The sequence below is a fragment of the Melopsittacus undulatus genome, chromosome 9 (genome assembly GCF_012275295.1).
Source record: "Melopsittacus undulatus isolate bMelUnd1 chromosome 9, bMelUnd1.mat.Z, whole genome shotgun sequence".
NCBI lineage: Eukaryota > Metazoa > Chordata > Aves > Psittaciformes > Psittaculidae > Melopsittacus > Melopsittacus undulatus.
The window spans coordinates 26,591,876-26,607,474 of NC_047535.1; the positions used below are offsets into that span (position 1 = coordinate 26,591,876).

At 45.4% G+C, this 15,599-nt stretch overlaps 1 protein-coding gene across 1 annotated transcript in view; it reads right to left on the reverse strand.

Annotated features, from left to right (window-relative positions):
- SYNPR (synaptoporin) overlaps positions 1-14,531 on the reverse strand; it is a 108,595-nt gene extending 94,064 nt beyond the window's left edge. The window contains exons 1-2 of the mRNA XM_013129119.3: positions 14,463-14,531; positions 14,288-14,353 (exon numbers count right to left, since the gene is read on the reverse strand). Of these exons, the coding sequence (XP_012984573.1) occupies positions 14,288-14,353; positions 14,463-14,480 (84 nt within the window). The 5' untranslated portion in view covers positions 14,481-14,531. The remainder of the gene's footprint in view (positions 1-14,287; positions 14,354-14,462) is intronic.
- Positions 14,532-15,599: the final 1,068 nt, after the last annotated feature.

Consider the following 15,599-nt stretch of genomic DNA (forward strand, 5'->3'; position numbering starts at 1 on the left):
CCACATACTGGTGACACTAGGAACTGGGAATGCACCATCTTCAGGTTTACTACGGGGACAAAAAGCCTAAAAGAAATAGATTTGGGATTTATGGACATCAGTCATATGGGAAAGCTAAAACCTGGCAGATTTATTGAAAAAGAACATAGGCCCATTTCCTATGAGAACAAAAAAAAAATCAGTTGGAATGAGGACTCTTTTCTCTCCCCTCTACCCAAGAAGATCTTTACAGGCTAGATCAGAGCTAAATTAAAAAATGCAACTAATTAAATAATTCAAGGAGATAGTCTCATGGCAAATGGTCCAATGGAAACTGTTCACATGAATTTCCTCCTGCTGCACATCCCTTCTCAAATTCAATCAGCTCACATGAGGGTATCAAGGAGAAGCCCATGCCTGTCAAAGGTATCTTGTAGGGACTGCACCCAGACTGTCCAGGCCTCAAATAGACAAAAGATGCAGGAAATAAATACAACAAATATCAACAACAGTTTCATTGCTTTGAAATTGCTCCCTGGAATGCATCTTCTCTTTCAACTTCAAGAAGGCTGAAGGGTTTCCTGCTAGATCAAGGCTCACCATGAAATCTTGCTGACTGGGCTAAAATGTCTTTAGCATCAGGTGAATGTAAAGGCTGTTTTCCTTTAAATGCAGTTTAGTTCTTTTATAGCATCATTCAAGAGACATAAATGCCAGCTGCAAGCTCAGAGACAACAAGGTTTTCAGAGGAAAACCATGGGCAAGATTTTGCTCTGGGCAAAAGGATTCTGCTAATGGTTTTGCAAAGCATTTTTTCCTGTAGGAGCCAGAAAGAAAAGGGAATTTGAGGCAGAACCACCACAGAAGCACTCAGAACACCAATAAAACCTGGAAACTTGAGAAAAGCTAAGAGAGGGGGTTCTGCCCAGCCGAGTGGAAAGAGGCTGTGGATGCCTTGTGCCTTGCTGGATGTACATAGAGGTGCATCAGGCTCCTCTGTACCACCAGTGCGGATAAACATAAGCTCATCACCAGAACACCTGAAGCAACTTCTTCTTTTAAAAGAAACACCTGCAAAGGTCTTTAGATTTCAATAATGATTCAGATCAAAAGGGGAAACATTATCACAGAAACACATTCAGTCTATGCAACAGCGAATACACTGTTTTCTTTGCAGTAACCCAGAACTGTACAAGACACAGAGTTTAAATACATTTCCATTCAGATAAGTTATCTCTTCCCCTCCCCACCAGCAACTTTTAAAAGATGCGCCTTGAACTTGCAGCACTGGAGGGTTTTTTTTGTCGGATTTTTAATTCACTGGCATCATAAAGACCTTCAGCAATTTACAGTGTGAAGAGCGCTTTCTCTTCAGATTGCCCTGCTTTGAGCCAGTTTGTACATTATGGTTACTTCATTACTTACATTGCATTACACAGGGGCAAATGAAGCAGCCACCTCTCTGCTGCAGATATTCCCTGGGGCTGGTACAACCCAGATGTTTCCACATCAGGCACAGAGGCTGGGCTGCCCCACTGCTGTACCCCAAATGTCCCTCTGTGGTGCCAAGCCAGACAACACACTGCTTACCTTCATGCTAGCTTGAGAACAAGGTAAATTCAGACTTACACAGGGGAGATTTAGGTTAGATATAAGGGAGAAATTCTTTACTGTAAGAATGGTAAGGCACTGGAACAGGCTGCCCAAGGGAGCTGTGAATGCTCCATCCCTGGCAGTGTTCAACGCCACCCTGGATGTGGCTTGGAGCAACCTGCTCTAGTGGAAAGTGTTCCTGCCCATGGCAGGCAGTTGGACCTGGATGAGCTTTAAGGCCCCTTCCAACTCAAACCATTCTGTGATTCTGCTTCTAAATCTGAGAAACACTGCAAAGGAAGCAGCCACATTATCAACCTACACTAATCAAGGCGTTGCAGTGATCAAAACAACAAAATAAAGAAAACTCAAACCAACAAAACAAAACCGAAGTAAAATTGTGGGAGACATCCAAATCCTGTTGATCTACGGAAGGAACATAAGGGACCAGAATATATTTCTTCCTGCCTCTTGCCATGATGTTCTCAGCTGTTTGTCCTCCTGCAAGTCAGATTCCTCAAGCAAAGTCCATGCTCCTATAAGTGGTTTTGGTGATGGTTTCATCAGGGGTTAAGAGTCACAAATTTCAGGTTTAGCAATGGTGACCAGCCAACATGCAAAACTTTTACCCTGTTAATTACTGTTTAACAGAATAGCATCTTGGTCAGAAAATCACATGGATTTTCTTCACACACATTCAAAGCAGAAAGCTCCCGCAGCTCGTTGCCTAATACCTGACCACTGTTTCTGCAAGAGCTCTCTTTTCTCTGAGCCGTTCCCATCCATACACACTACAAGTTGGCTTTAAACAAAGAATACAGGTGGTGAAAAACAGATCAGACTGCAAGAGACTCACTTTCTTCTTTGAAGGCACCTGTGCTTTCTTAGGAACACAGTAAGCTTATGCAATTCCAAGAGGCCAGTCTATAGAGAATACATGAGCTCTATACATGGCACATTGAATAGGATTTTGCTGCATACCACCATATGGAACAGAATCTCAGCGGCATCAAACGTTTACCTAAACTCCATTAATGTCTTCTCCAAGCCAATATTTATAGCATACACACCAGTAGCTGCTGTCAGAGTGTGTATAAATGTTAAACTGAACTGTTAAAGAAACATAATGACAGATGTAGAGATGCTGAAGAGTGCAATCTATTCTAATTTATGATAATTTATTTCCATCATCTGGAGCCCTATTCAGAAGAGAAAGCTGAATGCATCCCAAAGCGCATCACAGGGTGGAGTGTAAAAATCCCCAGGAAAAAAATAATCATCTCTTTTAAATCAAGCAAGAGTACTTTTGTCCTAACACCCAGAACATGCTTACCAATCTCTCTGTGCAGAAGAAATACAGATGTGGGGTACTCAAGCCCTACCTCCTGGCAGCCCAGTGACACACAGGTTTTATTGCCAGTTGGGAATAGCTGGGAACTGTTTGTCCCATGAGAGATGTCTGATCATTGCTGAGTCACTACTTTGGGGGGAATAAGCTGCACAAAAACCCCATCTATTGGCCCCATCAGAGCTCTTCAGCTGCATTAACAGCCAGCACTGCACCCATGGGAGGCCAGCACTAATGAGCACATAAATAAAAAGATGGAAAACTATTTTTATAAAAGAGTGAGCCATGGGTATATGGCAGAAAGAGCTGCTCTAGTTAACTCCTCAGCAGCAAAAGCTGTGTTTATTCACTTCCACCATGAGAAGCGAGCCCTATCGTGATCCCATGTTGCTGCTGTTCTGCTGCAAAAACCATGATGAATGGGATGAGAAAAAGAAAAGGGGAATAAAGCAGTGACAGCACTTGGTCCTCACAGTGGGGAGTGCTGCGGGGCCGTGCAGGACTGCAGGCAAAGAGCTCATTTTCACAGTATCATCCCTCCCCAGGAAGCGCCGTAATGTGTGCGCAGGCAGCGGAGGCAGGAGGCTTTGCAGTGTGGCACACCCAGCGTCCCCTGCATATGTCAGCCCACTGCTAAGCCAGATCCTGCTGCCTGCCAGGGCCACGCAATCTGGACAGGCACAGATTTTGTGCTGGAACGGGTGCCCTCTCCGCTGAGCCGCCTGCCACGAGTGACAGGCTGAAAGGCAGCAGAGGGAGCGGGCACTGCTCACGAAGACAACGCAGCAAAACAGGAAGGTTTGTGAAGGCAGCTCAGTGCTTCTCTGTGGACTGTGCTGCCTCTGAAAAACTCCACGTTTGACCAAAATAAGGGACAGACAATAAGCAGAGGTTGTCCAGAGAAGCTGTGGGTGCCCCATGCTTTGCAGAGTTCAAGGCCAGGTTGGATGGGGCTTGGAGCAACCTGGTCTATGGCAGGGAGTTGGAACTAGATGATTGTTAAGGTTCTTTCCAACCCAAACCATTCTGTGACTCCATGATTTCAACAGAATGACAGTTTTCAATGGAAATTTATATTGAAAATTATTTTTCCCCCAAGGAAATGAAATGCTTTTTGTCCCATATCAAGCTCTACCAGTGACTTACTGATGCAGCAACCACAGATGCTTTCCTGACATATAGGTAAAGCTCAAACTGCAAAGGACAAATGCTTCACACACTTCTCAGTCACCTGTTCCAGGTTATTATACACAAGGAAACTCACTTTAACATCTTTCATTGCCATGAAAATACATCCTGCTCCCAGCTTGCTACTTCCTCTGAACATCATTGAAGACTATCTACCAACAGTCCAGCGGAAACAATGCGTAACCATGTCTTTATTTAAAGACTTTTCCACACATTTAGAAATCAGATGTAGTGGGGCTGCTTAGCTACATGCTGCTTGGTACCTACATTTTGCATGGCTGCATAGAAAACAGCAACCAAATGGTCTCAGGCTAGACACTTGCATGGGACTAATTGATAGCTGTGCCGAGTCAACACCACACCGTATTGCTTAAGCTCTCTAAAGGATCAAATTCTATTAATCAACCAACTTGAAACTGAATTTGTTTAGCAATCAAATCTCAGCTCCTGGCTTCAGTCCTCTCAATGAGCAATTCCATCAAGCAAACTCTTCTTGCAGCACCATTCACAGAAGTAGATCAAAAATAGGGAGATAATATATTCAGAAAGCAGCTCTACTGAGCCATACTCATGGGTAATCTCCCTGTACACATCCATTTGGTCACCAGTTGGAAAAGTCAGCTTACAATGTACTTGGCAGTGCTCAGCTTTTGCACTTTCATCCACACTCAAACACATTGTTACATCTGCTTGCAAGATTAGAACAACTCACTGCTACGACTCAACAGCAGACACCACGTATATCAGCTCACTGAGATCAAAGGTGCACAGCAGCAAAGAATTTAATTAAAATGTTAAAATTAAACAGGAAGGCATCCATTGTTTAATTTTTTGGCAGGCGTGTTCCTTCAGACTAGGACCTAATTCCACTCCAGCACACTGACTGCCCTTGGAGATGGCAACTGGGAGAGCTCTACCGGATTTATCGGCTGCTGGATTTGGCAGTGGGGGAATCCCATGCTTGCTTTGCCTTTCAAGCACAGTCTCTATAAAAGCACTTAGAAAAACTACTCAACTCCAAAGGATAATTATTGCAATATACTTATTCTGCAGTAATAAGCCAGTTTCCAGTATCAAACCTAACTCCATTTGGTTGGGAATGATAGACACCCACCAGCATTTCCCTTCACAGTCCCAAAAGGGAGCTATGACCTTTCCATGTTTGATTGCTCCCAGCCACCACTCTTTCCATATAAAGGCTGTTCTAAATGGGGTAAAAAACTGACACACAGCGGTGGGGTCCTGTGCAACACAGACTCTGCATGAGGAGTAGCAGGGGTAAGGAACTAGATGGTTTTAAACTTGAATGTAGATGGGAGACTTCTCTTGGTTTACTTCAAGCATACCTCCAGCACGCAGCCAGGGAGAAGATTTGCTCTTCAAAAAGTTCAGGAAAGGATGAAGTATGCTCATTAAATTGTAAGACGTTTCCTGACATCCTGGGGTATTTTGACTTAGATGCTGAAGGCAGCCATAGGCCATAATATGACCCACATCAGGGAGGCTGAACAAAGAATCCACTAGTCTCCTCAGCTTTTGGGAACCCTGCAAGGAAGATTTTGCTACTTCTATAATACTATTTGGGGTGCCACAGAGGCTTTTCACCCAATATTAGGAAGGTCTGCAAATGCAGTGTCAAACATGCACACAAGAGTGCAAGTGCCAAAGGATTTGAGCCAAGGCATCACTTGAGAAATAACACAGGGGAGCAGAGAATTAACAACAGGAAAAGTGAAGATTGAGGACAGACACAACAAACTTCTTTTTGAAATTCAAACAGCTACTGAAGAGCTATTACTATAAATTAGTGCCTGATGTATCTATGATCTTGCCAATGTTAGTTAGCATTTCTTTCCGAGATCATCTGGGCAGAATTTCACCCTCAATAGTTCAGGTTCATGAGCACTTCAGTCAGGCTGTATGCAGCAGGTCTGGTATTTCTCATGGAATAAAGATCAAGTTGACAGATTGAGAGTTTTGCAAGACAGTCAAATTAGATTTATTTCTGACCGTGGTGCTGGGACTATTATTCCCCTCTCATCTGATAATGTATAACTCATTGATACCTTCCTGCTCTACAGTATTTCTCCTGCTTCCTTAACACAGGGAAACAGGGGACTACAACATCCCTACAGATCTCAGAGCAAAGGATGCTTGTTGGGGTCTTCTTAACAAAGAGACATCCCCATTCCCCCGACAAAAGCTGCCTATCTAGGGCATCATGATCTCTGACCACTCTGAAAATACCCTTACTAACTTCGGCCTTGGCAATGGCACTGACAAACTGAGACATCTGTACCAGCACTTATTTGGGAACAGGAGCCCACAGAGCTTCCCCCAACTTTTATCCCAAGCTCCAGGCTGCAGCACTTGCTGCTCCCCACAGTATTAGCTCATCAGCTCCCACAGGCTCTGCCTCTAAAACAGTCTTCTCCCCAGATGGTAAGGCATTTTGGAAAAGGCACAGACAGAACAGCTCGTTCAGAGAAACACATTTATCTATCCATGAGAACACCATAAAGAAGGGAAAGGTGAAACAATAAAGGACAATGAGTACGTTACTTCCTGGCCATTTCTCATGGATCATGCATGTACCCTACTGCTTGAAGGACCAAAGTCGGCATTAGGTTTTGAGATCTTTCTTCTTTCCTCTCCACACTGAAGACCATAACATTGCTTCCTGCCACATATGGCTGCTTATGTGGAAAACCCCCTCTCTTGAGAGGCCATGTCAGTCTAATCCTCTGCTGATTCTCCCCCTTTAGCAACATTATGAAAATACTCAGCCCTGGCAGTAACCACACTGTCTGATGCTGGATTCCCTGCCTGGGCTTCACACCCTCTCACCACAGCCAGCCTTCGAGCCTGACTGACAGGAGTTCTCACCTCACCATGCATTTTAGTGTGGGTTGGAGCACTTTGCAAATGTATGCAAATACTGCATGCAAAAATCCTCTGGGCTGTGCACTCAGGAATGTGCCCACATCCACAGGCAACACCTAATATTTGTTTATATTAAAGGTTCTTAAAGAATACTTCCTTACTTGTGTGAAGCCATTAACAAACCCTTACCATGACATAATTTGTATGTACAGTTATAACCATTAAAAACCCCATCATTTTATGCAATTTAAGCATTTCCTTAAGAATGGGGAGCAATATTAGATTTTCTAATGGTGTGAAGCATTCTGAATGGGAAAATATTGCTTCCAAAGAGAAATCCAAGAAGTTTCTACAATGGCCTGAAGATAAAACTGTGCAAATTAAACAAAGCAAAAGCTTACAGTTTGTCTATATTCAGTATTCTTTTGCTTTTGCCAAAAAGCAAGCTGTCACCTTAGCAACTATGCCACACTTTACAGTACATATGCCACTTTGAACAAACACCTTAAAAGCAGCACCTCCACACTGTATGTTCCTTTCCATCATGCTCCTTACAGCACTTTGCAGATCCCCCCTGAGATTAAAAACCTTTAAGACCCCTCTGGGCCGTTGCCAGGCTGGACAGGCAGACAGAAGGCCAAGTGCTGTTTTCCACACTGCACCTCAGGACTAGAACACTACTTAGCAGCTTTTATTTGGTTCCAAAGGAGAAAGCTGTGCTTGCAGAGCTGAGGCCTCAGTACTTTGCCTTCCATTGCCAGCCCTGGGCAGAGCTCAGCATCACCTGCTTCCTGCCTCTCTCCCCCTACATCAAGAGGGGGTCTCTCCAGAGCAGATTGGAGACTTCAGCCAAGGAGCAGGAGGTCTCCCATCCCTTCATTCACACGTAGTGCTGTGAATACAGCATAGTTTGGGTTGGAAGGAACATTAAAGCTCATCCAGTTCCAACCCCTCCCACAGGCAGGGACCCCTTCCACTAGAGCAGACTGCTCCAAGCCCCTGTGTCCAACCTGGCCTTGAACACTGCCAGGGATAGGGCAGCCACAGCTTCTCTGGGCACCCTGTGCCAGCGCCTCAGCACCCTCATAGTGAATGAAAGGGTTTTATCACAAGAACCTGGAATCCTGTCCCCCCCCAACTGCAACGACTGAATCCAGAGATGTCAACATGCAGGGCTTTTACCCGCGGCTCTGATTATGCAGATGCTGATTTACAGGAGTGATGACTGAAACATCTCCCTCATAAAAATTGGCAAGGAGACTTTAACTGTGTATTGTCTAATGGCAGAGCCCTCTATCTCTATGCATCTTCTTGCTAGTTTGAAAGTCAGATCATTTTTGTTCTTCCTTTCATAGAAACCTGGTTTGCATATATAATCAAATTTAGCATTAATGAGTCTCTCTCCTCAGCTCTATTCCTACTGCTTCAAACAGCTACACTTGGATGACACCAGCCATCAAAAGTGCTTGCCATGAGAAGGTTTAACCAGTTTAACCCTGTGATTTCCACAAAACCAGTACATAACCCCAAAAGTTCTGCCTCCTGGAGTACTGTAGCTCAACCATATGCACTAAAATCCTATTTAACTGTTTTATACCAGGTCCCACTTTGGGCTGCTAGATAATCATCAAGATTTAAATGAACCATTGCGTGCCTTTTTAAAGTCAACCTTTCTGTAATCACAACATGAGCCCAAGGTATTTTCCTGATGAAAGATGCCATTTATCTGCAATACGGTCAGGCATTGCTGACCTTTCTCATTCCCTCCTTGCCTGTACCAGCATTTGTACCATTGAACAGCAACATTTTGATGGAACAACATTGTTTGCAGTTTCCAACAAGATCTGTACACAGATAAACATGCATGTGAGGAGCATGCAGAACAGCCAGTGCTCTGCAGCCTGCATAAAACCATGGCATCACAAGACAGACTTTCTGCTCTTTCACTTGAGTTCTGGGTTTTCAGTCTTTAGGGCTTCCATTCACCTGATCCAAAGGCATATGGTTTATCAAAGCCAAAGCTTTCAGAATCACAAAACTCCCAGACATTGAGGCTTTATAACCACAAGGTGAAATACCACATAGGCATTGTTATTGCTGCTGCTGCCTTTATCCCAGTCGCTCTGACGGAGTGGCATATGGCTTTCACATCTGGCTTTGACAAGACTACAAAAACTTTTCAGATCTTAGACATAAGGTTCTATTGTGTGTGATGGGAAATGACAAAATCCACCACCCACTTCTTCCTAATAAAAATGTTTGCCCAAGAGAGTTCCCTGCCTGCAGGTTACTGATGCCCCAATATGTGTTTGTAAGCTGTAGGTGCAATGACAAGGGCTGGCAAAGCTGATACAGAGAACTCAGGTCTCTTGCATGCTCACATCCCCTTGTTTGACTGAGGCAGTTTTTGTCTGTAGAGAGCTGCAGTGTATTTTGCATGCATTATGCTAAGCTGCCTATAAGAAATCATCCAATTAATGACAGCTTACAGAGAAGGGTTAGTTACATGGTAATTACCTTTCTAATATTAAAATACTGTAGAAATGGATTTACATTTTTTTGATTAAGTGGCACGTGTTTCATTGACCTGACACTACATATGCAAGATCTTGAAGGCAGTAAGTAGCACCAGGTTTTGAAGAACAGATACATACCTATACCCCAAGGCAGACATAGAAAGAAAAGACAACAATACAGTTTTTACATGTGTTTATGTGCCTTACATGTCAGCATGAATAGACCTAACACTAAATGCAGCATCTGATCCTCGCATTGCATAAGCCACTTCAGCAAGCAGAAAGAAACATTCTTTTCATTAAGGCTTTTCTTCCAATATGAGGGTAGAGAAGAGCAAACACTCAACTCCTCCGAGCCCTGTATCCGTATGGAGCATGAAGCTCTAGCAAGGTTACCCTGCTCCACCATCTGAAGTCTCTGCCCATGTCAGAGTAGACACCAGCCTTCTGGTTAAGCCAAAGCCAGACACACATAAGCAAACATGATGAAGAGTCTCAAGCAACTATTAAAATATCTCAGGTCCATAATACACTATACAGAGCAAACTACTAATCACACATGCCTCATACAAGCATTACCTTCTGAATTTTCCCCCCCACTTATTTTCAGCATCTCAAGTTCTTTAAGCTTTTCTAGGACACACTTGAAAGCATGCAGCTACTTATGTCCATTCATATGCATGCAAATATAATCCAACAAACGTGCTCCATGGCCAGATGAGCAATCAGCATTAGGATAAAAGACAAGACTTGTTATCAGTCTTTCAAGACCGATTCCCTCTGCCTTCCAAACACACATCTGTTTGCAAGGTGAGGGGTGCTAACTCTTTCAGAATCTATATAATTAAAGCAAGCTTGACTCTTACATATATACAGAATCTATACAACTGAAGCAGCAGCCTGGCCTTTTTCCTAGCTCACCAGGCAAATAATCACATCATGCAAGCAAGGAAGCAAAGCAAAGTTAGCCTGGTCCAAATATTTCCAAATCACTTTGTAATTCCTTTCTCCAGTTTGCCACCAAAAATGAGTGGTGGGTTGTTGCCCAAATGCCTTGCACTGCTTTGGACATCTTTGGTGCATCCCATGAAGATGCTCATCAGCAGTAACTATATGGAATCATGCAAGGCCTAGAATGTATTTTTCTGCACAAAGGCAAGACTTAAAACAACTCTTCAGGCACATTTGGGTTCACTGAACATCCTAATGTCCACATCTAAGTCGTCTTATCAAGAACAGCCCCAATCTTCACAAGATTTGTCCTACTACATAAACAACTCACTTCTGCCCTGATACAAGCAGCACTGCCTTAAGACAGAGCTGCTTTTATGGTTTTTGTGCCCAAAACACCCCTTCTATTGTGCCTAGATAGGGCTGCAAGCTGGCAGAGGAGGGAGCAACTGTAAAACAGCCACCAGCAGATAGTCAGCAAGGCAATCATAGCACCTCCCAGCTTGCAAACTGGTGGAGTTCCTGCATCTGTGCAGTTACAAAGGAAAGATGTGATGGACATCACTGCAGCTCCCATAGTTTTACACTGAAATCTGACAGGTTGCTTTGCAGAAGGGAAGTTGTTTGCGGCAAAGCAGCAAGAAAGTAGCAGAAGTAATTACAAACCTCAGCCTGGTGACACAAAGTTGCCGTTGTCAGACAAATATTTGGATAAAACAATACCTGAGGTAGCTCATACATCACTGGAATGGGCAGAGCCCTGCTTTTTGGCTTCATCTCTCTTGTAGGGCTCCAAAGAAGCAACGACTGCAGAAACTTGCTTGTCTTGATCAGTGTTTGTGAACCCCAATAAAAGCCATCTAAATACTTCCAGAGATTCACAGAAATTAATCCAGGGAAACAAATAAACACATTTCTTCTCCTTCATCTTTCCTTATTCATTATTGTCAGGTGTGCGTGTAGGAGAGCCTCTTTTCAAGAGAAGCTGTAATAGTGTTTGTGACATTGCAACTGGTCGTAGTGCCACAACAGATTACGATAAGAAATAAGCTTCAGAAGGACACCCTCTTCTCATGCAGAGATCTGTGGAGTAACAGCCAAGGCAGTAAAGAAGAGCAAGAACAAATGCAGCTTTTAAACAGGTCTTCCCTGCCCCTGGTACATGTCATGAAGCAAGAGTTGACTCTAAGCTGGAAAAATATCAGGGTCTATCTTGCACAGCTGTGTGTGCAGTTTTCCAAGCCCAGATCTGTGATCCACATATTCCAAGTACACAGTCTATTACCAAGGTAGAGTTCAAAAATTGCAACTCTTGCTTAATTGCTACCAGATACTTTTTCTTTCCTTCTTTTCTCCTTCTTTCTTTTAACCTTTCCTGGGCCTGAGCCAATGTTGTCTCTTAATGGCTTCTAAATCAATTTTCTTGGCTGAAAATAAGACTGCAAAGTACATGGGAAATACCAATGAAAACGTATCACAGTGCTGTGAATATTGAGAAGAATCAGTCTTGTCTCAGCATCTTCTCTCAGGGTGTTAAGTGACAGTCAAAGCAGAAGATCGAAAAGGTCAGATAAGTCCCTGCTCCTCAAGACAATGATCCATGCCTGAGCCAGACTTCAGGCAAACTGGAATTTGCACATCTATAGATTAATTCTGTAATGGATACATTTTCCTGCCTGAGAAATCTGCCATCACTTCAGTTTACTCCGGACTTGCAAGCATTTGCACTCATTAATACACAGATTCCATCAGCACCACAATACAAGAGGTTTACAAATAAAGACATGCTGACCCCTAAGCCACCATGGGCCTACACAAATTGCCCAACAGATAAGAGTGCAGATTCAAGGCTGGACCAGCTGAGGACATGTTTGGTGTACACCATCTCCACACCACCAGCCTCTCTGAGGAACCCCCATACCTCTGCTGTCTATGCTGCGACACCAAAAGCATCCCTCCAAGCACGAGAGCCACCCAACACCCTGAATCACAGCATCACCAGCTGGGCTATGAACTTTATTTCTTTGCGGATGCAATCTAGGACTCAAGTGGGAGGTGTTAGGAAGTGTAATCTGACTGTACTGATCGAGCACACCATGGCTGAGAGGCTGACGGGGGAATGTGGAAGTGGATGCAGAATCAGCTGGAGCATGTGACCTTTTAAAGTTTAAAACGATAATTAGGGGGATAAAAGGTGCCTGAGGGAGAGATGGGCACTTAGCTGAAATGAGATGGTAAAGAGAGGTGGGTAGCAGTTTGTAGGCATGGCAAGAGAAGAAAGATGGAAGCAACAAGATGAAGTGAATGGAGCTGGAACATGGGTGATCCAAAAAGCCTTTCAAGAATATTAAAAAAAACCAAAAAGCAAATACAAACAACAAAACCCCAAGTCTTCCACACATTATAACATGCTTAATTCTACTTACACATAGATGTCAAAGGGGAAAAAGGTAATTCCTCTGACCATCTTAAATGTTAACACACTTTGCACCCTTCTCTTGCATTCCCTTATGGCTAAGAACTGACACATCCCAGCCATGGCAGCAGAGCTGTTTACATACAGCCGCATGTGCATTCATATGTACGCAAATGGGCAACGTGTGGATAGAGCAGCCAGAAGAGTTCTACATGTGGCTTTCAACCATGACAACAGCAGCTTTTATATTCAGCCATTGGAAGAAGTTACAAACGTAGGAAACTGCCAAGGAGTTCCCACTTGCTGTCCTGAGGATGTCAACACTCCACAGGGAACAGTTTCCTCAAGGGCACAACCTGACCCTCTCCCCCAAAGCCCTTCCTGGAGAAGCTCATTTCCTAAACACCATTATACACAGGGCAGATAGTAAAGAGACCACTCTCACAGCACCTATATGCTATAGAAATAGCTTTGCTCGTAATTCTTTTGCATCGCAGCAAGTGATGCAGAGTGGATAAAGCACTCTTAGACCAGTGGCTAAAGCTCAGCCCCTGGATGTCCTGACTTCTCTTTGAGACGGTGGCAGCAGCACCAGGTGGGACTGAGGGAGCTCTGGGTGAGGAACACAAGGTACCTTGACCATGCTCCACAAGCAGGTCACCCTCTGTGGGGCCACCTCATCCCAAGCCTATGGCACCACCACACCCTCATCACCTAGCTCCACCAGACCTGGTACTCCGAGATGCCCAGCAGTGATGAGGAGTTGCTGAACATGGGCAGAGATGGGGTCTGGTGTTAGCTGCTGCCCCCAGCACACCAAACTAGCCCCTTGCAGTGGGTGGAATGTGGATAAAAGCACCCACACAGGGACTCAACCCCCAAAATACACGGCTTACATAATTCCCCAGCCAGCCGGCGTTAGGGAATGTGATTAATCCTCCATGACATGTTCTGAACTTTCCGTTCAGAGAGGCTCTCTCCTCCCGCAGACCTACTGGCGATGAATGTCATTTGACCTGCAGACTTCACTACGAATGAGCATCAGAGCAACAAACAGTGACATTGCTCCACAAACCAATTATCTGCCTCTTTCGCGGCTCGGCCCAGAAACAAGTTTGCTAAATGCATAACGGGGATTATCCCCCCCCCAACCCTCCCGTTTAAAAGAGAATAAATGGTTTACATCCAGCACAAGGATGGAAGGGGAGGGGGGGCGGGGGGGGACTGGCACACACACAAACACGGCACCCAACCCACCCGGCTACATCACTGGAGAATATGAGCCCTCAAACCAAGCCCCCAACCCCAATCCCAACCTTTTCCCACCTGTTCCCCGGGGCGCACTTCGGGGGTATCCCCCCTCCCAAACCCACCTGCGGCCGAATCGCTGCCCGACCCCCCCCCCGGACTCACCCACTCGAGCACCCTGAGGAAGGCCAGCGGCTCCTTCACCACGCGGAAAGTGCCCGCGGAGGCGAGCTGCGGGCAGAGACAGAGCGTCAGCACCGCGCCCGCTGCCCGCTCCGCGCACCCCCCGCTCCATCCCTGCCGCTTCCCCCCCGCATCCCGCCCGCGGGGCTCCGCGCACCTGGTCCACCGCCTCCATGGCGCCGCAGCCCCGCGGAGCCGAGCGGAGCTGAGCGGAGCCGCCCCCGAGCACGCCGGGCGGAGCAGCCAGGCGGGGCCCCGCACACCCCGCACCGCCCCGCACCGCGCCCGCCGCTTCTTAAACCGGCATTAATCTGGGGTTAAATGATTGTTTTATTCCGGGGCAGGAAGGAAAAGGAAAAGCAAGATGAAAATAACCCTGCTCCCGCATCGGCTGCGGAGGAACCGGTAACGTCTTCTTGGCAGCAGCAGCGATGGGGATAGCACCACGTTGCATCCTGTCCTTCATGCTCCTCTTGCCCTCCCCCGGGTCGGCGGCAGCAGGGCGCAGCTCGGTTAGACTGATCTCAGAGCACTCCCTCCTCTTGTTTCTGTAGCATTTGCTTGACAGCAGAACGTTTTCTGCCTTATTGTTGTTTTGGCCTTTTTTCCCCAACATAGCCTTAGTAATTGTAACACATCCCGGGTGGCACAGCCTTGCTGGAGCAGCAGCTCCCTGTGTTCATCCACACTTGTGCTGCCCTAGCTTGCTGACAGCATTTCCAGATCCTCATGGCATTCAAGCAAAACCATGAGGATTTTGCAATGAAGTCAGGTCCTGCCCCAGCAAAGCGCAGAGGACACAAACTCATCACCCTGTGTAACAGCACACATCCAGCAGCTGGATTCAGTCTGCTGCTCTGCAAACACTCAGATGTTCAAGTGAACTGCCACCCTGACAACCAGCTGTGCCACCAGCAGGACACCAGTGCTCAAATAGGATTTGGAACCTAAGTAGGTCAGGGACTACAGTATCTGCCTAAAAAATACCTGAAGCTTTTATGCCCTATAAGGAACCAGCCATCTGCAAAAGTTTAATAAGGCATTGCTCAGACTGAGGCTCTGTTTAAAAAAATCAATAGTACCCAAATAGAATAGTACCCAGAATAAACAAGATGTACTGGGGGAGGGGAGGGGGGGGGAGGGTGAGTGAATTTGTGAAGGTTTAACTGGAATCTGAGGCAGGGGATTTTGTTTCAAAGTCATGGATTTGCAACAAACCCAGCTCAAGTCTGTAGCAGCAATAAGGCAGGGTCCAGATGTATTTTTATAAAATAAATTTTAACCCCACCAAACC